At 41.5% G+C, this 24139-nt stretch overlaps 1 protein-coding gene across 1 annotated transcript; it reads left to right on the top strand.

Moving 5' to 3' along the window:
- The first annotated feature begins 59 nt into the window (after positions 1-59).
- Znf25 (zinc finger protein 25) lies at positions 60-24139 on the top strand. Its single transcript, XM_042273937.2, has 6 exons — positions 60-262; positions 2228-2331; positions 18119-18245; positions 18497-18592; positions 20458-20512; positions 20979-24139. The coding sequence occupies exons 2-6, from the start codon at positions 2317-2319 to the stop codon at positions 22039-22041; spliced, it is 1356 nt and encodes a 451-aa protein (XP_042129871.1). The 5' UTR covers positions 60-262; positions 2228-2316; the 3' UTR covers positions 22042-24139.

Genomic DNA, 24139 nt, shown 5'->3' with positions numbered 1-24139 from the left:
CGGCCGGGCGGGCGAGCGCTGGACCCCGCGGGGCGGCGGTGGGAGGGGAGGGGCGCGGGGCGGGGCGGGCCGCGGAGGGGAGGGGAGAGGAGGAGAGGGCAGCGGCGAGGAGGCTGGTCTGAGCCGCCGCCCGGGTGACGTGGCGCCCACTGGCCGCTCCCTCGTCGGCCCGCCACGTCGGCGTCCGCCCGCTTCTCAGCCACCCCCCGAGCGAGCGTCTGCAGCGGAGGCCGCGGGACTCCCTGACACCGCTGTCACCGAGGTGAGGCTCGCCCTGGGCGCACCGAGCAGGGCAGTCGTGCAGAGTGCCCGGGACGCTGCAGCGCCGGATGCTTCCCGATCACCCGCGCTGGGTCCTTTCATCTCGGCCCTGCAGTCGCGTTCCCAGGGGCTGTTTGGTTTACCCAGTGCCTGCGGGTGGCCCTAATCCGCTATTGTTCTACTCGGTGGTTGCCGCCTGTCCCTGGCAGTCCTGTCTGCGTCTGCTTTCTGCGCTGCGGCTGAGAACATAGCAAACATAGCAGTGAAGCATACGTGATCATACCTGAAGTCTTCTATTTCTAAAAATTACTGAGCCTCCTCTGGATCCCTTAGTGTGAACGATTAATTAAGGCTCTCCCTACATTCCCTCAACCAGCCTTTGTTAGACTGTTGAGCAGTTATTTGGAAGAATAGTATTACTTTTTAAAATACCTTTCAGTATTAAATTTCACGGAGAAGCTGAATGTCGTAAGCATCCTCAAAGGGAATAGAAATGAGACAAATTGGGGAGGGGGAGGGGTGCACAGTCTGGTCATGTAGCTCCAGACTAGTTTGGAGCTGTTGAGCCTGGTGTTGAATGCTGGGTTTACAGGTGTGTGCCACCACGTCTACTAGGAGAGACAGATTTGTTTCTTTAAAAGATGAAAACCGTAGTTCATACATGTTCTCTGTTGTGAAAGCGATTACCTAATGCTGATGATTGGCTCATTTGTATCTGGCCTTACTGCCTTTTACCCTACACTTACGTAGTAGGCATTTTGTAAGCACCCTGCTGGCTGGATTCGAACATTTGCTTTCTTTAACTGTATACACAATATGCATGTTTAGGGAATATGGTACTAAAACTGTTGTCTAACTAATCAGTAACTTAAAAAAAAGTCTCACTATGTATTACAAGCTGGTCTAGTTCTCACCGTGTAGCTTAAGCTGGCCTTGATCTTGCTATCCTCCTGCCTCAGCCTTTCCATTGCGGCGGGGGCAGGGGTGTTGCATTAAAGGTGTGCATCACCACATCTCGCTTCAAATCGCTATTTTTGGGGGTAGACTTGTTTCAAAACTAGACTTGGGAATGATGCCAAAGTTCATGAAGACTTAATTATATTTTACCCCAGATTTAGCTGTTTTGAGAAGACAGTCAATTACAGGGATCTCAATTTGTTGTGTTGCTGTCAAGACTTGACTAAAGGCGTGGTGAAGGGTTATTCACTGTTATCTAGTTCCGTTCACTTTAAAGATAAGAGCATTGAAACCAAGTCCCTGTGTTAGCAGCAGGCTGTGCAACAGAACCAAAGTCAAAATGTATCATATGTAAGGTTCTTGAAAAAGTGTTTTAGTTTCTTTTTGCTTTGAGACAATGTAATTTAGGGAGAAGATATGTGTCATGTTTGAAAGCTTTGAAATGATTTTTTTTTCTTTTTCTTTTTTTTTCTTTTTTGTTTTTTGGGGTTTTTTTTGTTTGTTTTTGTTTTGTTTTTGTTTTTGTTTTCTGTGACAGGGTTTCCCTGTGTAGCTTTGCACCTTTCCTGGAACTCGCTTTGTGGACCAGGCTGGCCTCGAACTCACAGAGATCCACCTGCCTCTCCCGAGTGCTGGGATTAAAGGCGTGTGCCACCACCGCCTGGCTTTGAAATGACTTTCTAACTTTTGGGGAGTTGTAGTATTGACAGAAAAAATGTTATCTCCAATGTAAACACATAAAGTTCTCAGTTTGTGTATGTTATACCCCTTTGAAATTAATCTGTTATTCAGTGTTTACTGACTTTTGTGTTAGTTGGTAAGCAGACACATGCTTTTCAAACAGACAGTTGAAATGTTTAGATTTAGTAAAAGAAAAATGTCTACGTCTCATTGAGATTATGTTAGAACTATCAATAGGTAGGTGAGTATTACTTCATCGTAGTAATTGATTGGATCAAAAAGCTTCTCCATAGATAGTACTAAAATGTTGTATGCAAATTTCTCACAGGAGACCTGGAGCTGTGGTGACAAGGTTTCTTATGACTTCACTCTCCCAGCTTTAAAGGGTAGAAACCCTTTCTAAAAACACAACAGAAAATGAACAAGTTCAAGGTGAGTAACTTAATTTGTCCAACTCTGTGTGTGCACACTTATGTTCAGTGAGGTTTCTAGAAAGAGAATCTCTGGGGTTGGAGAATTGAGTCAGTGGCTAAGAGCACTTGTTGCTCTTGCAGAGGACCCAGGTTTGATTCTCAGCACCCACGTGGTGTCTCAAAACCATCTGTAACTTCAGTCCTGGAGGATTAATACCCTCTTCTGACCTCCACTGGTACCAGACATTTACTTGGTGCACATACATACATACCTGTAGGCAAAGCACTCATACACATAAAATAATAAAATAAATAAATCTAAAAAAAGAGAGTCTCTGTATTAAATTAGAAAGTATGACTGGTTTAAAATCACCTTCAGGGTTAAATAACACAGTTGCTCTTAAAGTATGGTCTGGAAGCCGGGCGGTGGTGGCGCACGCCTTTAATCCCAGCACTCGGGAGGCAGAGCCAGGCGGATCTCTGTGAGTTCAAGGCCAGCCTGGGCTACCAAGTGAGTTCCAGGAAAGGCTCAAAGCTACACAGAGAAACCCTGTCTCAAAAAACAAAACAAACAAAAAAAAAAAGTATGGTCTGCAGAGTCCCAGCTGCCCTCAGACCCTTTCAAGGGATTCGGTAATGTCAAAGGTCATAGTATTAATGAGCAAATTGTCTTTGTACTGATGGTGTGAAAGCTGTGATAGATTGATGACTGTCCTACATGACTTTAAACAGTGAGAATGATGATAGGGAGCAGCTGAGGAAAGAGTGAACCAGTTGAGTAGCAGAGTTGTGAGTTATGTTGACATATGAAATGCATTGCTGTACATTTTTGGTACATATTATTGTACAGTGTATACATATTAAATTAAATGTATCATGAGGGAGTGAAGTTATTTTTTATTTCCTTGCTGAAATTTCATCTTAGATACACTTCATAAAACATTTGTGTCACAGTAAGTCAGCATTCTGCTCCAAACTAAGAACAATTCTTCTTTTTAATTTTATTTTATTTATTAGGTATACAATATTCTGTCTGCATGTTTGCCTTCATTCTAGAAGAGGGCATCAGATATTATTGTAGATGGTTGTGAGCCACCATGTATGTGGTTGCTAGGAATTGAACTCAGGACCTCTTGAAGAACAGTCAATGCTCTTAATCTCTGAGCCATCTCTCCAGCCCCTCTAAGAACAATCCTTTCAAGCACTGGTTCTCAACCTTCCTAACTCTGTGACCCTTTAATTCAGTTCCTCATGTTATGGCGACCCCCAACCATAAAATTATTTTTGTTGCTATGTTATAGCTGTAATTTTGCTACTGTTGTGAATCATATTGTAAATATCTGTATTTTCCAATGGTCTTAGGTGACCCCTGTGAAAGATTGTTTGATACCCCCAAAGGGGTCACAACCCACAGGTTGAGAACCACTGCTTTAAAGATATAAGCTGATTGATTTATATTTAACTTTCAACGTAGCATGAAAGTGAAGAGCTTGCAAAAAAAATGGTGGCAGTGACACCAAATTTATTATCATTGGATTTTTGCAAAGAATGGCAAAAACTTACTTTTTTATGATTAAGAGATAATGAGTACACACTTGTAATAGTAGTTCACATTTCCTGATTCCTGGTCATACTCTGCATTCACATTCATCCTTTTGTTGTTGTTGTTTATTAAGAGATTTTCGATTCACTTTACATACCAACCACAGATTCCCCTGTCCTCCCTCCTCCTACCTCCCAGCCTTCACCCTCAACCCACCTCCCATTCCCACCTCCTCCAAAGCAAGGTCTCCCATAGGGAGTCAGCAGAGCCAGGTATATTCAGTTGAGGAAGGTCCAGGCCCCTCCTCCCTGTACCAAGGCTGCGCAAAGTGTCTCACCATAGGCCCCAGGCTCCAAAAAGCCAGTTCATGCACCAAGGACAGATCCCGGTCCCACTGGCTGGGGGCCCCCTATACAGTTTAAGCTAAACAACTGTCTCTCCTATCCATAGTCCAGTTCCATGGGGGCTCCTCAGCTATTGGTCCACAGTTATGTGTTTCCACTAGTTTGGCTAGTTGTCTCTGTACTTTTTCCCATCATGGCCTCGATGTCCCTTGCTCATAGAATCCCTCCTCTCTCTCATTGACTGGACTCCTGGAGCTCGGCCTGGGACCTGGCTGTGGATCTCTGCATCTGCTTCCATCAGTCACTGGATGAGGGCTCTATCATGACAATTAGGGTATTCAGCCATCCGATCACCAGAGTAGGACAGTTCAGGCACCCTCTCGACCATTGCCAGTAGTCTATGGTGGGGTCATCCCTGTGGATTCCTGGAGACCTCCCTAGCACTCTGTTTCTCCCTATTCCCATGTCTTCATTTCTCATGATATCTCTTTCCTTGCTCTCCCAATCTGTCCCTGTTCCAGCTCGAACCTCTGTTCCCCTATGTTCTCATCCCCCATCTCTTGCCCTCTATTACCCCACCTCACCCCCAGTTTACTCATGTAGATCTCATCTATTTCTCCTTTTCTGGGTGATCCATGTGTTCTTTCTAGGGTCTTCCTTACTAGCTAACCTCCCTGGAGCTGTGGATAGCAGTCTGGTTATCCTTTGCTTTACATCTAGTACCCACTTATGAGTGAGTAAATATCATGTTTGTCCTTATGAGTCTGGGTTACCTCACTCAGGATATTTTCTAGTTCCATCCATTTGCCTGCAAACCTCATGATATCATTGTTTTTCTCTGCTGAGTAGTATTCCATTATGTATATGTACCACATTTTCTTTATCCATTCTTCAGTTGAGGGGCATCTAGGTTGTTTTCAGGTTCTGGCTATTACGAATAATGCTATGAACATAGTTGAGTACCACATTCATCCTTAATGCTACTCTAGAAATTATTAATTATGTTAGCCTGTGACTGTTAAGTGCACATCTTTGTAATGTATTGTGTGATGGAATGGGATGTTCACATAAGATCCTTCTACTGAGCCTAAACTGTGGCCATTGGTGCCCTAGGACAAGCACTTGTGTGATTTTTACGCAAATATCTTGGAATATCTTTTATATTTGAAAGAACTGGCAGAAAAACTGGTTATTCAGAATTAACAGAGTCTCACTCTGTGGCTTTAGCTTGACTAGAACTCACAGAGCTCCTCCTGCCTCTGCCCTGGAAGTACTAGGATTAAAGGTGTGGGCCACTCCAAGCCCAGAAACAAACTTTTTATTTTATTTTATGAAATGAGTCTGTCACTTCCAGGAAAAGAACCGTTAGTATTTTTGTTTCTTTTTGTGCTAATTTTAAAATTCAATTAATGTGAGAATTAGGATTTGGGAAAACGTATGACCTTCCTAATGAATTGAATGTGACTACCTGAGGAATTTTCTGACCAGGTCTCTGATGATATTAACAAATATGGTTTTAAAAATAAATGCAAAAATGTATCAGCATTTGACTAGCATTTCTGATTTGTGTGCAGCAGTGTAGTCAAGCAATTTGGAAGCAGAGAAGTGAAAAGCAGATCATGTGTTTATTAAAGAATGTTGTTCTCAAAGGTGATAATTAAGGAGACTCCCGAGTTTAATAAGAGGGAACTAGTTGGAAATCAAGAATGTCATTGCAAAACCACAGCACTCAAGTCAGAAGGAATGAAAGTTTATTTTAGAGAAAAATATGACCGACTGTGGCTCAGGAACAGACTCTGGTTATCTCAAACACCACGTTCCAAGTTGGTAACAATTTAATGAAGTTTTTGTAATAGCAGAAGAAAGTTATAAATCAAGTCCCCTAAAAATACATTAGTGAAAGTCTCAGGAAGGCAGAGGACAGTGAAACAGGGCTGGTGTAGGCCTCAAACGCTACCTGATGACATTGTTGGTCATTGATTGATGGAAGCTGGGGGTCTGTTTATATGTTCCAAAAGGGAGGTTGTTTTTTTTTTTTTTTTTTCCCTTGGTTTTTCGAGACAGGGTTTCTCTGTGTAGCTTTGCGCCTTTCCTGGAACTCACTTGGTAGCCCAGGCTGGCCTTGAACTCACAGAGATCTGCCTGGCTCTGCCTCCCGAGTGCTGGGATTAAAGGCGTGCGCCACCACCGCCCGGCCCAAAAGGGAGTTTTAACCAGGGAAATGTTAGGTCACACACAAAGTGAGAGATGAATGGCTATTGGGAATGCTTAAGATAGGCCAAGGTAATTTGGCTTTGGATTAGTGATGTCCTAGGACTCCATAACTACAGAAGATGTAATCATTCAGTCAATGGAATCTTTAACATGGGTGCGGCCCTTTTTCTGGGCACTTTAGATCATAGTTCTCCTTGTTGGTTAAGCATCACATTCTGTGTATGCAGAGGACAACTATTGCTTGATGTCTCGTGATGGCAAAGAGACTCATTCTTAAGATCTGATACAGATAAGACTCAGTAGGCAGGGATGCAGTCTTCAGGAGAAAGAACTAGTTAGTAAAGTCATCAAAGCAATCGCTGGATCAAATCGACCACCATGACCTGGACCTGACTCCCCCCCCCTGCCCCCGCTTCTCACATACCATTTGCTTGTGACATGTAACAGGAACATTATACCTAAACTTAAAATGATCAGGAACACAGTATGGCCTTGTTACGTTACACACCCATTAGCTGTGCTCCTAGCAGTCAGGCCATGCCACCTCTAGCTCCCTCTCTGGGACAGAGTTGATGTATGAACTCACAGAAACTGTGACTGCACTACATTAGTTCAAACAAGAAGAAGAAAAGCAAAGTGCCAGCCCAGAGAAAGGAAATGGGCTCAAAGTCCCACCCCTAACCAAGAAGCTATGTGCATTTGATACCTGCTGGGTATACTGTCCGCACTCCAGGGCAGGCCCCATGACCAACACAAAACTGATTCCAAGCCAAGGTTTTTGTATGATTTTTTCTTTTGTTTTGGTATGTTTTTCTGTCATATTGGTTTTGTTTTTGCTTTGTTTTGATTTTCATTTGAGGAGAGAGCGAACATGAAGTTGATGGATAGGAGGTGAGAAGGATCGAGGAGAAGTTAGAAGAGGGGAAACAATATGATCAAAATGTACTATGTGGAAATTTTTAATTAAAAAAAGCCAATAACAATGATAAACATCTTCAATCATATTGGGAAACACTGCAAGCATTGTCTTAAGTTTTCATACAAGCATATAATGGAACCCGGGTTACAGAATGACTCCGTATTTCTATTCACATCTCCAGCATCCTTTTTCCCTCCCATTACATTAACCCCCTCTGTCTCTATCAGTGTCACTTATATACATGTGTGACTTTGTGTATCTATATAATTTAGGACCCTCAAAATGAGCAAAAGCATCCTATATCTGTCACTCTGAGAATGGCTCGACTCAGTTAATGTGATTATCTGCTGCTGCATCTATTTACCTGCAAAACACCGTGACTTCTTTCTGCCTTAGGGCAGAAATTCCTTTGTGTGTATACTGTAGCTGGAGTTTTCTCCAGTCCTGCCTGGCCCACACGGTCAGGACAAATCTCTCTCACCCACCAGTTCCACAGCTGCTCAAACCCAACCAAGTAAACACACAGAAACTTATATTGCTTACACACTGTATGGCTGTGTCAGGCTTCTTGCTATCTAGTTCTTCTATCTTAAATTAATCCATTTCTATTAATCCTTAAGTTGCCACGTGGCTTGTGGCTTACCCGTATCTTAACATCTTCTCCTGGCAGCGGCTGGCAGCATCTCTCCTCCACCTTCCACTTCCCAGAATTTTCTTCTCTGCTTGTCCCACCTATACTTCCTGCCTGGCTACTGGCCAATCAGCATTTTATTTATACAGAACGATAGCCACAGCAGTATATGCCACATTTTCTTTATCCATTTTCTGTTGTTGGACACGGGTTAGTTTTATAACATAGCTGTTATGAATAGTGCTACAGTAAACACTGACGTACAAGTATCTTCATGATGTGTTGGTTGAAGTCTTACTGTCTTATTTTATCATCAGAAAAGGAAGGGGATTGCAGTGGGAATTGTTTTGTAATATTTTCTACTCATTAGCAAACTATGGGTATTTTAATATACTTTTTAATCTTGGCTAGCTATAGTATAGGTCACCTTAAATGCCCATTTAATGGAGAAACACAGGCTTTTAGGATGTATGTATCATGAATGTTGCTGCCATTTGGTGCTGATTGTTACTGTGTAATTTGGTTACGAAGAGTGACCCTGAGTCTCTGGATTTCCTTACGAGGTGAATGGAGTTAAAGTTACTTTCAGATAGAAGTCTGAGTGTGTCAGAGAGCTTGTCAGAGCCTTCAATTTATTGTATCTTAACATTTCAAAAATATTTTTAAAGATTCCTTGAGAATTTGATGCAATATATTTTGATCAGATTCATTCCTAGTCCCCAACTCCTCCCAGATCCACCTGCACTTCCCTGCCCACCCAATTTTGTATCCTCATTTAAAAAAATTAAGTCCAATATACTTTGATATATGTCACCTTCCACTGGAGCTGATTCCCTATAAGGAGCCACATCTTTTAAAAAAAAAAATGTTCTTCAGTGGTGGCACACACCTTTAATACCAGCACTCGGGAAGCAGAGGCAGGTGGATCTCTGTGAGTTCAAAGCCAGCCTGATCTACAGAGCGAGATCCAGGACAGTCAGGGCTACACAAAGAAACTGTCTCAAACACCTGTGCCAAAAGAACCTCTTCTTCCTTTCCCAGCAGCTATCAGCTGTCGGTAGCGCCTCAGCTAGGAGTGTGGCTTCATACTCCCCTCCCCTCCCCATTTTGGAATTTCATCTGTCGTGAGTTTGCACGGGTCTTGTGCATGCTGTCATAACTACTGTGAATTCATGTGTTGTCCCAGTGCATCTGGAAAACACCCTTTAATTGTAATTTTTATCCACTGCCTCTGGCACTACAGTCTCTCCCCTGATCCCTGCGACTTGGGAGAAAAGGATGTGAAAGACCTGTCCAATTAGGTCTGAGCATGCTGCAGTCTCCTATTATGAGTCTGTGTTAATCATCATGGACTACAAAAAGAAGCTTCTCTGATGAGGGTTGAGAGATTCCTTAATCTGTGGGTTCAGTGATAAAAACTTAGGGGTAGTTTCTTACTGTGAAGCAGGCCCTGAAGCTAGTTGGTTCCCCCATAGTATCTGTGCTGCTACTGTACCAGTTGGCATATCTTTCAGGACAGTCATTACTGGGGCTCAGTAAGATGGCTGGTGATTTTTCATTGTACATAGAACCTTCCAGCTCTATGGAAGCTAGCCAGTAGGGGTGCAGTTTCTGTGTTGTTACCAGCTTGATTTATCCATGTCTTATGACTCAAGATTATGAGACCTTCAGCAATAGGGTCTTGCCATCAAGTTCTGTGGGGAACTAGGAGTCATGGCAGTAGCCTGTCATATTTGGGTTGTCTGTGGGACTCCACTGACCACAGTGGACAAAAAGCCTGGTAACAGGATTATTATTCGATAGCCCAGTGTATCTGGGAGAGGTATTGGACCTAATACAGAATGACTCCATTTAAACTCCTTTCATATATGATTTATATGTATATATTTTAGGAAGTGTCTGTAGTAGTTACATATTGCTTTTCAAAGGCATTTAGTGTATGTTCTCTCTCTCCATATGCCGTCCTCTATCCTGCCCTCCTGTTCACCCCCCAACTTGACTCCTCCTGTTCCATTATTCCTCTTTCTTCCTTCATTCCACTTGTGTTCTGTCCCCTTCTCTCCCACCACCGCGTAGCCTCTTACTAGTTTTCTGCTTTCTATCAGGATTTGAGCACATATCTAAGGAGTCAAAGCTAACCTGCACATTATGAGAAAAAAAGTGTGTGACATTTGCCCTTTTTGGTGTAGGTTACCTCACTTGGAATGATTATTTCCAGCTCTATTTATTTATCTTCAAATTTCTTTCTTTTTTTGCAGCTGAATAATATTCCATTGTGTATATGTGCCACATTTTCATTTTCCATTCATCATATGATGGACATCCAGGCTGTTTCCATTTGCTGGCTATTGTGAATACAACAGCAGTGAGCATGAATGAGCAAGTATCTCTATAGTAAGACAGAATCCTTTGGTTGTATGCACAGGAATGGCATAGCTGGAGCACATGGTAGAGCTAGTTCCAGCTTTTTGATGCACCTCCATGCTGATTTCCATAATGGATATATCAGTCCTTACTCCCACCAGCAGTGAATGAGTGGCCCCCTTTCCACATATCCATGCAGTATTTATTGTCATTTGTTTCTTTGATCTTACCCATTCTGACTTGGACAAGATGAAATCTCAAAATCATTTTAATTTGTATTTCCCTAATGGCTAAGAATGATGAACATTAAAAAAAAATAAGTATTTTTCAGTCATTTGTATTTCATCTTTTGAGAATTCTTTTTAATTCTGTGCCCTGTTTTTAATATCAAGTTTTTTGCTTCCTTGGTATTTAGGGGGTTGTGTGTGTGTGTGTGCTGTTCTTTGTATACACTAATCCCCTGTCAGATGCATAGCTGGTAAAGGCTTTTTCTCACTCCCTGGCTGCCTCTTTACTTGCATGGCATGTCCTTTGCCTTAAGAAGTGTTTGAGTTTACCGTGGCCCCATTTGTCATTTGTTAGTATTAATGTTTGTGCTATCAGAGTCCTGTGGAGAAAATATTTTCCTGTGCCTATAAAGTGAATCTTATTTCATACTTTCTCTTTAATAAGATTTAGGTCTCACAATGGGGTCCTTGGTCCATTTGGAGTTGAGTTTTGTGCAGGGTGAGAAATAAGAATCTTGTTTCACTCTTCCCTATTACACAAGCACCATTTGTTGAAGATGCTGTCTTTTTTCTATATTTTTGGCTTCTTTGTCAAAAATTAGGTGATGCTAGGTGTACGGACTTATATTTGGGTCCTCAAGTTCTATTCCACTGATCAGCATGTCTGTTTTTATGCCAGTGCCATGCTGTTTTAGTGACTCTAACTCTGTAGTATAACTTAAAATCAGGAATGATGATACCTATAAAAGTTCTTTTACTGTTCAGGGTTGTTTTGGCATCCTGGGATTTTTTTGTTTGTTTGTTTCCAAGTGAAATTTGGGATTATTCTTTAATTTTTTGTGAATAATTGTGTAGGAATTTTGATTGAGATTGCATCAAATCTGTCAGTTATTTTTGTCAGGGTGGCCATTTTCCCAATATTAATCCTGTCAATCCCTGAGTATGGGATGTCTTCCCGTCTCCTGGTGTCTTCTTCAAGTCCTTTCTTCAATGTGCTAGTGTTTTTATTATACAAATCTTTACTACCTTATTGAGATTTATTCTGAGATATTTTCTGTAAGGCTATTGGGAATGAAATTGTTTCCCTGATCTCTTTCTCATTATGCTGCTCATTTGTATATAAGATTTTTGTGTCTTAATTTTGCATTCTGATACTTTGATGAATGCATTTATCAGTTGTGAAAGTTTTTTGGTAGTATTTTAGGGTTTTTATGTATAGAATCATATCATTTTGTTGTGTGACATGAGGGCACACAGGCAAATGTCTACTCACCCCAGGAAAGGAACCAAAGACAGCTTAAGTAATGATACTACCAAAGTTCCAGTTGGTGAACTGAGTTTATTACTAAATTAATTTTCTGAGGAACTGCCCAACAGCTTTCCATGGTGGCTGTATCCTTTTACAGCCCAGTTAACAATGCATGGGATCCAGTTCTCCATATCCTCAACCATCATTGTCGATTTCTTCTGAAATTTCTGAATTAATAGTTATAGAAATGCATACAGAGTAGTTTTTGTGTTGTGTAAGATTTTTGTTTTTGTTTTTGTTTTTTGTTTGGTATTTTAAAGACAGAGTCTCATTGTATAACATAGACCGGGATCTACCTGCCTCTGTCTCCTGAGTGCTGGGATTAAAGGCATGCACCACCACCACACCCAGCTTCTGAGTCATTTTTTGCATAAAAGTAACTAAAACTCTTTGGAGACTTCATTGATTCTAATACTGAGGCAAGGTATACATTAAATAAGCTTGGATGATCCTGTATTGTCAGAAAGTATGGAAATGATGTAACCGAATAACTGGACCAAATGGCTATGGGGGCAAACCTGAATCAGCTCCTCATTGGAAAAGCTGGAACAGTTTTAGCACTAAAAAGACTATAATGCAGGGCTGGAAAAATGGCTCAGAGGTTTATAGCACCAGCTGCTCTTCCAGATAGACCCAGGTTCAATTCCCAGCACCAAACATGGCAGCTCACAACTATCTGTAACTCAAGATCCAACACCCTTACACAGACATCTGTACAGGCAAAACACCAATGCACATGAAATAAAAAAAAATTTAAAAAATACCATAATGTTTGATTTTAATTGAAAGCGTAAAATAAGTGTATGAGGTCATTTTAATATAAATTATTGAATAAGCAGATGAGAAGAGCTCATTCTTCTTCATAAAACAGTCCAAATAATATATATGGATACTGTCCCCTCTAGAAGATGGAACGTATTTCCTCCCCTCTTGAGAAGACTAGACTAGACTTTGGTTTGTTTTCAAGCAACAGTGTATGATAAAGAAAAATAGCTACAAAGGGAAAAAATGGCAGACACTCTCAGATGAGTAAAGTAAGCATCACCAGTGCTACTGTGTCTCTGCTGTGAGAATGTGATGAGGGGGTTATCTCTAAGCCCATGAAGCTATGAAGATGAAGCCCAGGTTATAATGGAGACCCCAGGATGCTGGAGATGCTAGGGCTGTGGGAAGTCTGCTGAGAAAAACTCTAAATATGTGTTGGAGCCAACTCAAGAGAGAGTTTATGTGTGCTTCAGGCAGCAGAGCTGGAAGGGCAGGACTACCCAAGCCGTCGGGGGCCATCGGAGTTCATCATGCCTCCTGCGACCTGGACATGGAGCTGAAGGATTCGGTGTTTTTCCTGCTGGGTTTCTGTCTTGCTTCCATCTCTTTCCTTGCTATACCTTCCTCCCCACATTCTGGGACAGGAATGTTTACCCTGTACCACTGTATGTTGGAAGTATGTACTCGTTTTTTGGTGTTGGAAGGTCTCACAGGATTAGCTTGAGTCTCGAGGGAGACTTTGAACTTTTGAATATTGTTGGGACTGGATGCATTTTGCATTCTAAGGTGATATACATTTATATCATTTAAGATGATACGTTTGAATGTCAAGTTCACAGGGGGTGAAATTGTGAGGTTTAATATTGTCAACTTGGTGGGATTTATAACTACCATGGAAACGTGCCTCTCCTCATGTCTGTGAAGGACTTTAAGATCAGGCTCATGCCAGTGGGAAGACCAACCATAACTGTGCGTGGTACCACCCGTGGGCTGTGGCCTTGGGCAGCACGCAAACAAGAGAGTGAAGATGAGCTTTCATTGTGCTCTGAGTCTGGGCACCAGACAGTGGGAGCAGCTGCCCAAGCTCCTGCTGCTGTGACCTTGCTGCCATGATAGACCGTGCTGTAACACGAGTCTTAAAGGGTCTTATAATAAAAAGCCCAGAGCCAGATGGCAGGGTGAAAGCTGAAAGATCAGGGAGGCAGAGCAGCCAGCCACTAGTTCTTACCTCTATGAAATCCTCAGCCTAAAGAGAGCGAGTGCCTGGTCCTCAGGCCTTATATACCTTTCTCTGCCATATTACTTCCTGGGATTAAAGGTGTGTGTCACCATGTCTGGCTCTGTTTCTCTCCTGTAGTCCAGTGTGGCCTTGAACTCACAGAGATCCAGACAGATCTCTGCCTCCTGAGTGATAGGTGTGTTCTACCACTGCCTGACCTCTATGTCTAATTTAGTGGCTGGGTCTCTCCTCTGATCCTCAGGCAGGCTTTATTGGGGTACACAATATATCACCACACTGCACACCCTTAAACATTGAACCACAGTAAACTCTCCCTTCTTTGAGTTTCTTTTTTCAGATATTTTAATCACAGCAGAGTAACTAATGCAGTTCTGACTGGTACTCATCAGAATCGTTATCAACATCAAGGAAGGGGCTGTGGCACTAATCGGTGCTTCCATAGCATGCGCAAGGTTCCTTGTTCCTCTTCAACATCTCCAAACTAAGTAAAAGTTAAACAACTGAAAATCAAGGAAAGACTGTGGTAGATGTGACAAACTGAAAACTTGAAACCAGATAGCATGAATCTTTTCCTTTCAAAACTGTCTTAGCCGTCATAATCCTGCTCCTTTTTGATGTGGGGGCAGGGAGGGATTAAGGTAAAATGGAATTTAGTTCATGTTAAATGTTTCTAGTTTTGGGAATTTTGCCATGTTTTAAAAACATCACGCCAGGGGAAACAAACTGAGTGGTACATACATACGAATTGTCTTAGGTCTGTTTGTGATGTTGGAACAAAAGACCTGAAACAGCTTAACTCACACAGAACAGAAACCGACTTCCTCACTGTTTTGGTAGCTAAGAATCTCAGAATCAAGGTGCGGCACATCTGCTGGGGATGCTGTATCTTTCCTGGCAGCTGGTCCTCCCATGGGGGAGAGCAGAAGAGAGAGAGCTTGCCCCTCACTGTTTAATTAGATCCGCAGTCACACCCATGAGGGCTGTGCCCTCATAGCTCATGAGTTCCTAATGGCCTGACCTTAGTATGCTATCACATTAGGAATTAAATTTTAACATACTAATCATGTACATATGTACAAAACATAGCAAAAATTCTAAAAATTATTGCTACAACTTTTTATGCAAGCCTGTAATTTCAGTAATTAAAGCTTAAGTTAAAAAAAAACTGAAAGTCCATCCACCTCTTTGATGGAGTCCACATCATGTCAACGAGTATCTCCCACCTAGCTGAGACAAATTTCTGTCCAAGTTTAGTTAAATAAATTTATGTTTAAGTTACTAAACTACATTCAAGAAATGAAAAAGTATAGATGTGCATTTTTAAAGGATTTATTTATTTATTTTATTGTATAAGAGTGTTTTATCTACATGTATGTCTGCACACCAGAAGATGGCATTGGATCCCATGGGACTAAAGTTTTAGATTGTTGTGAGCTGCCCTGTGGGTGCTGGGAATTGAACCCAGAACCTCTGGAAGAGGATCCAGTGCCCTTAACTGTGGAGCCATCTCTCTAGGCCCTAGATTTACCTTTTTTTTGTTTAGCTCTATCTTGAGTTGATTTTTGTATAAGGTTTTAAATTATGAGTTGAGGTTATTTCTTCTTCCTCCTCCTCCTCTTCTTCTTTTTGTTTTTTTGAGGCAGGGTTTCTCTGTGTAGTTTTGGTTCTTGTCCTGGATCTCGCTCTGTAGACCAGACTGGCCTCGAACACACAGAGATCCTCCTACCTCTGCCTGCCGAGTGCTGGGATCTTTTGAGATGATGGTGTCACTTTCCTGTCTGAGTCTGTAGGAACAGGTAATGCATTACACAGACACTAGAGTACTGAGCCAACGTTGCTGTGCTCAGACCCGGTCAGCTTTACAGACTCTGTATTTGGCCTGCTCAAACCTGATGTGGATTTTCTCTACTGAATTCTGTTCCTTGTTTTTAAATGTTTGAAAAGTATATGCAGTATTAGGTTTCATTTTGTCATTTTCAAGCAAAAATTGTTCAGTTGATCCCACGACTCGTCGTTCTCCCCCGTCCCCTATGACCTCCCAGCATGCACCACTCCACCCATCCCCACAGCTTCCTTCCTGCTCTCAGGGTGTGTGTCCCAGTCTCTCCCCTTCTAAACACTTTCTCTCCCTCACTTTGTCTCTTTTCTGGCTTCGAGACCTACACCCGCACTCACACTCGCATACACGTGGATAAACATTGTAAGCCAATGGCTTAGCTTATTTTCTATGGCCGTGGTAAAGACACTGGCCAAAGCAAACTTGAGGAGGAAAGGGTTTGTTTGGCTTACACTTCCATGCACAGTCCAGCATTGAAGGACATCAGCACAGGGACCACGGCAGAGGCCGCGGGAGAACACAGCTTCCTGCCTTGTTCTTCCTGGCTTGCTCAGTTGGCTTTCTTATACACCCCAGGGCCACCTTCTGAAGGGTTTCTAGGAATGTATAACTTTGCTAACCGATGAACAGAATTTTGAACCAACACTTGAGCAACATTCTCTTACCTCATCATAATAAAATCAACTTGTATTGTGATTTGATCATGAATAAAATAAATTCCTAGGAGCTAGGGAGATAGTTTAGTCGGTACAGCACTTGCCAGGCATATATGAGAAGTTAAATTTTATCCCCAGCACCCACATCAAAAGCTGGGTACATTAGTAACTTTTCTGTTCCTGTGATAAAGCACTATGACCAAAAGCAACCTATGGAAGAAAGAGTTTATTTGGGTGTATGACTATAGAGGAATTAAGAGTCCATGATGGTGGGGAAGCATGTAAGCAAGCAGCATGCATGGTGGCTGGAGCAGGATGCTGAGAGTTCCCATCATCAAACCCAAGTGTGAAACAGAGTGTGAAATGGAAGTCGGTGAAGCTGTGCATCCTTCAGAGTACCACACCACTGAAACCTCCCCAAGCAGCAACACCCACTGGGAGCCATGTTCAGTGAACCTCAGGCCCAAGTGAGAAACCCTGTCTCACAAAAACAAAAACCCCAAGTAAAACAAAAACAAGATGGACACATGTGCACATGACCCTTGAAGCCTAACCCCAGTGACACACCTTCTCCCACAAGACCACACCTCCTAGTCCTCCCTAAGCAGTACCACCAACTGGGGACCACATATTCAAATGCCAGCACTTATCAAACTACCACAGGGCTGATAATAGAGCAAGAGACACAGTTTCAGCCTCTGGCCTCCATGTGTGCACACACATTCACATGTACCTCTACACACAAACACAGGAACACAAAAGCTGTATTATACTTCTTGGTTTCACTGTGTCTGCGATACTGTGTGTATTGCCCTTATCACTGTTGTGTGCCATGTGCTCGGTCTGTTTTAGTTTTCTCTATAGCTCACTAATCTACTCCTATAACTCCACGGCACACTCCACACTCAGTGGCTCCTGTTGTCTGTATTTGCATCTGCAAAGTGGGTGAGCATCACCAAAATGTCTAAGGCAGTCCACATGGTGTAAAATTGAGGAATAGCTACTCACATTTTTTTCTCTTAAATTAACTTAAATTTGAAAAGAGCTGTAAACTCTTTGATTTACCAAGTTGAACTTTGTTAAAGTTGTACTTTGGTCTGTCATTGGTGTCCTATCTGTGGTGAGGAGGTATTTGTTAGTGTCTCCCCTAGAAAAGTTCATGCAATAGATGTAAATACATATATGACATGAGGTCTGTTACATGTATGTGCAAAATATGTTTTTTTTTTGGGGGGGGGACAAAGGAAAAGCACCAAACATTCTTTGTGTTCTCTTCATAAGTTAATTAACCCAGTTCCACAGCATTCTCATTCTATGTCATTTACATTTCCCTAAAGTTGTTGTTCCTCATACTTCTGTATCATTGTTATGAACTCTTTATTTCTAGATCACCTTATAAAATCTAACAGCTATTACACAGTGCTAATAGTTGTCACCATCTGAACACCTTGTGTCTTGAACATACTGCTGCCATAGTGTCTGCTGCACATAAGGACATTAAGGATCTATATCTTTGCCTTTTGTCAAGAGAGAAATTCCTTGACAAAATTGTGTAATTGCTTTATCGTAGCTATCCAGAGTGACTATAACAGACCACTCAGAGCCCGTTTAATGTCCTAGACTTTTCTTCTTTTCTCTTTTGTCCTGGGGTTGAACTCAGGACCTTAGGAATGCTAAGCAAGCATGCTGCTGTTGCTATACACCTTTGTGCCTTCCTCCTGGGGTCACTTCAGGCTGAACTGGAATTGTTGTTTCAGGGACCCGTGACATTAAGGGATGTCACTGTGGAGTTCACCAAGGCAGAATGGAAGTTACTGACCCCTGCACAGAAGGCCCTTTACAAGAATGTGATGCTGGAGAACTACAGACACCTGGTTGCTGTGGGTAAGACAGTTTTCCTCATCTGAATCTCCAGTCTGTTCCATTTCTTCTCCAGTCTGCTGGAACATGTAAGGTCTCTGTAAAGTCAGGTGATACTTTGTTTCATGATTCAAAGTTAATTGGTTTGGGAATTCCTGAAAAAATATGTGTATCCTACCTCTTCATTTAAAGAATGAATCTGTGAAGCACAGGTGTTTTCCTGAAACTGTATCTCACTTCCAAGGAATCGATGCCATATCCTTTATCTTTAATAGGTTATCGTGTGGTTAAGCGCAGTGTGATCTCCAAGTTGAAGCAAGGAAAAGAGCCATGGATATTAGAAAAAGAACTTCCAAATCGGAACCGTGCTGGTGCGTTTGAAAAAATCATGTTGCATGTGACCCTTTGAAATACTTGTCAAGAATGCCCTTTGCGATAGTCTCTCTAAAGTTTGCTATAGCTCTAGAAATGACTAAAGATACTGTCTACATATGTTTGAATCCTAAGTCATACCAATTTCTCTTCTCTCCATGGAAATTCTAGGTCCTCTTGTTCAGGTGAAAATTAAGACAATATATGGAAAGCAAATGCCTAAGCAACAGGGATATTCCTCAAAACACAAGGAGATTGATACTCTGAGAAATTCACTTTATTGTTGATATCCAGATTGCTCTAGACAAATGAAGTATAATACAAGTTTGTGGTCTACTAGCTACAATAATGCTAGTCCACTTGCAATTTCATTTGTGGTTCTGTTATTCATGGTCAACTGCAGTCTGAAGATATTACATGAAAATTCCAGAAATCAATAGTTCATAAAACTTAAACCACATGCCATTCTGAGCAGCCTGGTGAATTCTTGGGTAGCCTTGCTCTTCATCACTAACATGAAAAATCTTTTTCTCCACTGTAGCCACACTGTGTGTTGCTTGCATTAGTCACTTGGTAGCCATCTTGGTTTCAGATCAATTATGGAAGGACCATACTGCTTATGCTCAAATGATTCTTATTTTACTGATTAACAGTTGCAAAGCACAAGAGCAGCAATCCTGGAAATTCAGCTATGCCAAAATGAAACCTTAAAGTACTTCTTTTTACTAGTGAGGAAGAAAGTATATTGTAGGAAATTAGGGGAAAGCCATAGGATGTATAGTGGAAGACTACCTGTGGTTTCAGACATCTGCTAGGAATACTATTAAACAGTAATCCATGTTTGTAGGTGTGAAGATCTGTATGTGAGTCCATTAGTTTCTCCATTCAATTACTCTCTGCTTTGACTATGGATATCACTAGCTGCTTCAGGTTTCTGCCTTGACTTCCCTGTGGTGATGGACTCCAACCCTGAACTGTAAATGGAATAAACCCTGTCCCCCTGCAAGTGCCTCTGCCGTGTCACTTTACGACTGAAGCAGAAGTGAAACTAGGACATTCTTATGTCAAAAACAGAAGTCTAGGGGCTGGAGAGATGGCTCAGTGGTTAAGAGCACTGGCTGCTCTTCCAAAGGACCCAAGTTCAATTCTCAGGCCCCACATGGCAGCTCACAACTGCCTGTGGGCTCCAGTTTCAGAAGATCTGACACCCTTGTACAGACACACATGCAGGCAAAACACCAGTGGACACAAAATAAGTAAATCTTAAAAAAAAAAAAAGTCTAATAAAGACTGAAACTCACTCAGCAGGTGCTGGAGGAACCTGATTATAAGCCCAAACACCTCTGACGTTCTGACAGCCTAACTCTAAAAACCTGGAGGTGAACATGAAAACAAAAAAGAAAGAATATGGATCAGAAAAAAATATGTTGCTGATTAGGAACATGGAATCAAAGAATCAAAGAATCTGTTATCTTATTAAAGACAGTGAACAGTAAGTTGAATAAGAAGTAATGGTGGGCAACTATAGCCAGGAAATATCGGTGTTGGGAGAGAGCGGATGCAGTGTGCATGTCTATGGCTCGCTCTTCTGGATTTCTCTATTCTTACACAGTTCAAGACCTGAACCCAGCAGGCAGTGTCTCTCACTTTTACACTGCTTCTTCCCACATCAATTAATATAATCAACGCATGCCCACAGATCTAGATGATTCCCCCCTCAAAACCCTCTAGAATAACAATGAAAACTGTCACTAATGGTATAGAGGAAAATTTCACTTGAGAGTGCTTTCATCTTGACAGACTTGCCTGGAGACTAAGATCAGCCTTTGACCATAATGGTGTTAAAATCCTGATTCCTTTGTAGACAGAAGACGGAATGTTCCTGACCCCAGAGCCAAACACCAGGCTGGAAATGCAAGGCAAGTTCAAGAATTAATGTGTAGGATAGAAGCTCTGTGAGGAAGAATAGTCTTGTTTGAAATGCTGGAAGTGGGAGAGAAATTGTTAATTAATATGAAATGTGGTTAAACTAGCACTGGAGTGAATCCCAAAGAATGTGACCCAAACAAATATGCCTTCCTGAGGGACATGATTTAGGATCAAGAGAGTCAAACTTTGTAGTTATCTTTTCCTTCTTCTGAACTATGCAGTAAGGAAGGCTTCATTACTAAAAGTACAGTCTGGCCACTAAGAAACCCTGAGACTTCAGGAGAAGCCTCATTCGGTACAGTATTAAGTCACAGTGTAGCTCAGTGCTCACAGTGGAGAAAGCCCTATGAACCTGACAAACAGGATGATCAAAATCATCATCAAAGTTATTCAGAGAATGTACAGCACCAAAAATCTTTGTAAGTCCTATTAATGAATTCGGAACTTTCTCTCTAGGAAAGGAGAGCTCAGCAGACGTCGGAAAACTACCCAACATGAAAGCTACGACTGTAGTGAGTGTGGAAAGTCCTTCTGCCAGAAGTCTTCCCTCATCGTGCACCAGGAAACACATACCAAGAAGTCCTACAAATGTGACAAATGCGGGCAATCTTTCTATAAAAATGAAGACCTCACAATCCATCAGAAAGTTCATACCAGAGATAAAACCTACCCATGTAAAGAATGCAACAAAATTTTCTACCACCTGTCATCCCTCACTAGACATCTGAGAATCCACGCAGGGGAGAAACCCTATGAATGTAGCCAGTGTGAGAAATCATTCTACCAGAAGCCACACCTCACAGAACATCAGAAAACACACACAGGGGAGAAACCTTTTGAGTGTAAGGAGTGTGGGAAGTTCTTCTATGTGAAGGCATACCTCCTGGTGCATCAGAAGACACACACAGGGGAGAAACCTTTTGAGTGTAAGGAATGTGGGAAATTCTTTTCTCAAAAGTCACACCTCACCGTCCATCAGAGAACACACACAGGGGAGAAACCCTATAAATGTAAGGAATGTGGGAAACTCTTCTCTAGGAATTCACACCTCAAAACACACCAGAGAACTCACACAGGAGAGAAACCCTATAAATGTAAGGAATGTGGAAACTGCTTCTACCAGAAGTCAGCCCTCACTGTGCACCAGCGAACTCATACTGGGGAGAAACCTTTTGAATGTAGTAAGTGTGGAAAAAACTTTTACTATAAATCAGACCTCACCAAACATGAGAGAAAACATACAGGGGAGAAGCCCTATGAATGTACAGAGTGTGGCAAATCTTTCTCTGTGAACTCAGTCCTCAGATTACATGAAAGGACTCACACAGGGGAGAAGCCCTATGACTGTGAGATATGTGGGAAATCCTTCTCTCAGAAGTCACATTTTGTCATACATCAGAGAAAGCATACAGGGGAGAAACCCTATGAGTGCAAGGAGTGTGGGGTAAATTTCATCCAGAAGTCACAACTCACCACACATCAGAAGGCACATGCCAAAAAGGGGAAAACTAGCAAATAGCATGATTTCAGAATCCCTGCCATAATTCATCCTTCTGATGTAATACACACAGAAGGAGAAACTTCTAAGCATCGAGAAAAAAATTGTCAGCTATTTTTTTCTTATAGGATTATCAGCACATACACAGAAGGAAATTATATGATGTTATTAGGAAGAACTTTACAATATGGCTAACTTTTATAAATATCAGGTGGCAGAAACTGTAAAACATGAAAGATAAAATGGGGCAGAAATCCAGTAAGTGAATGTCCAGAAGTTTCTGTAGTAGCATCTAGCACTTTCATCCAGAGGACACAGTGAGGACCTCCCGTGGGTATCCCAGCACTCACAAGTCTCTTCACACAGAGGCACTCATCTTAAAAAGATTGAGGGGACTTAGTACACAGACTGCAACAGATATGGAAGTTTATCAAGAACACATCCATCACCGAAAGTTGGCTATATTAGTACATTAATCATGCCTATGGAAGCATTATCAATATTTGAAATATTTTTAACAAAAATTATAAGAATTTATACTGAAGGCAACAGTCACACTTTAAGTCATGTTGCCAGTCCCAAGATTGATTTTACTTCCTAAATAAACAAACAACAAAACCAGAAACCATCAAATATCACATATATCAAGCTATTTAAAGAGCAAAAATAATCAGGAAACACCATTAAACAAAGAAGTGTTTTTGATGTGTAGGATGTAGGTATGTACATGGGTATCTACAAAATATTTGTAAGAATGTGATTTGCACGCGGGACTCATCTGTCATTGTGCCTAAACTCAATAGCTGTAATGTGCGAGGACACTTGCACATCAACAGTGATTTTCATTGACAGTGTTGTTACTATAACATATGTTGGTGTATACTTTAAAAGCATAGTGTATCTTTTCATCTACTTCCTGGCACTTACAAATGGGTTCAGACATTGTTACTAAATGAACCCTTCAGAAGAAACTTAAATCATTTTGTAATTTGTTCAGCTATATTCTAATCAGCTGAACTTTGGGTTGGAGATGCATTTGTAGCAATCTGAACAGCCTCTAAAGCAGCAGTATTTACTTATCTTACTGTAGATGTTGTGTAGCAGTGGTATCTGTGTTTGTATTTTGTATGAAAAATACCTCATGATTTTTCCTCCCTTTTCTGGGTAGCAGAGGCACCATGGCCAGTGACTAAAAGTGAGATTCTAGGCTCCTGCTACCTTGCCCCAGACCCAGCATGGGCATGCCATGCAGCTTCACTGTGCCTCAGCTTCCCTTACTGTGAGAGCAATGATAGCAGCATCCTAGAATTGCCTTGAGGTCAAAATAGGTTAATATTTTAAAGCACTTAGAACAGTGTCTGTAAAACATAAAAACTCAACATTAGATATTATTCTCATTAATTCGTATTTCCTAAATCACACAGTAAAAAGGTTGGCAAGCCACTACTTAGCTCCCACCTTATTGCTGTTAGTGCCTTGATTTGATTTGGTTGTGTATCTACCCATGGTGGCTCAGGAGCAGATCCTGAGTAGGCAAGGCCAGAGGCTGGTGAACCACAGTCCATCTGCCGGATTCACAGCCCATTTTTGTAGCCTGTTAGGTGAGATTAGTTTTATATTACTCAATTATTGCAAAAATTAAGTATTTTGTGACACATGGAGGTTGTATGAAACCAAATTCCAGTGTCTATACATAAAGCACTTTGAGAACACTAATCCAAACCCATTTGCTTATATTGTGCCTGTGGCAGCTCTCACATTGTGCTAGCAGAGCTAAGTAATAGAGGCAGACCACATGGCTAAGAGAGCCTAAGACATTGATGACCCAGCACTTTACCACATAGGTCTCCGTTACTCAGAGCTGCATACACTGCAGCTGGTCCTGAGCCCAGTCTTATAAATGTTCTGTTTACCAAACATGATGCAGCAGTATATGGGTGGGTGATTTCTGTGCAGTATATTTATTTTGTGTATTGTATTTATATGTGGAAAAAGCCTAGGCTTAGAATTATTTTTCCCAAAGAAATGTGTTTTTTTTACTTACTGAATTGTTACATTAAAACAAATTTCTTGGAGTGTAATAAATATATGAAATAAACATTGCCTCAATTAAATTGAA

This window comes from Peromyscus maniculatus, chromosome 3 (assembly GCF_049852395.1).
Source record: "Peromyscus maniculatus bairdii isolate BWxNUB_F1_BW_parent chromosome 3, HU_Pman_BW_mat_3.1, whole genome shotgun sequence".
NCBI classification, from domain to species: domain Eukaryota; kingdom Metazoa; phylum Chordata; class Mammalia; order Rodentia; family Cricetidae; genus Peromyscus; species Peromyscus maniculatus.
This window is presented reverse-complemented; position numbering and strand designations above follow the sequence as displayed.

What these genes read in the sequence shown, in the direction of transcription:
- Znf25 (XM_042273937.2), top strand. An exon ending in TCCAAATCGGAACCGTGCTG is followed by an intron (nt 18,593 to 20,457) that starts GTGCGTTTGAAA and finishes ATTCCTTTGTAG; the next exon opens with ACAGAAGACGGAATGTTCCT. An exon ending in CACCAGGCTGGAAATGCAAG is followed by an intron (nt 20,513 to 20,978) that starts GCAAGTTCAAGA and finishes CTTTCTCTCTAG; the next exon opens with GAAAGGAGAGCTCAGCAGAC.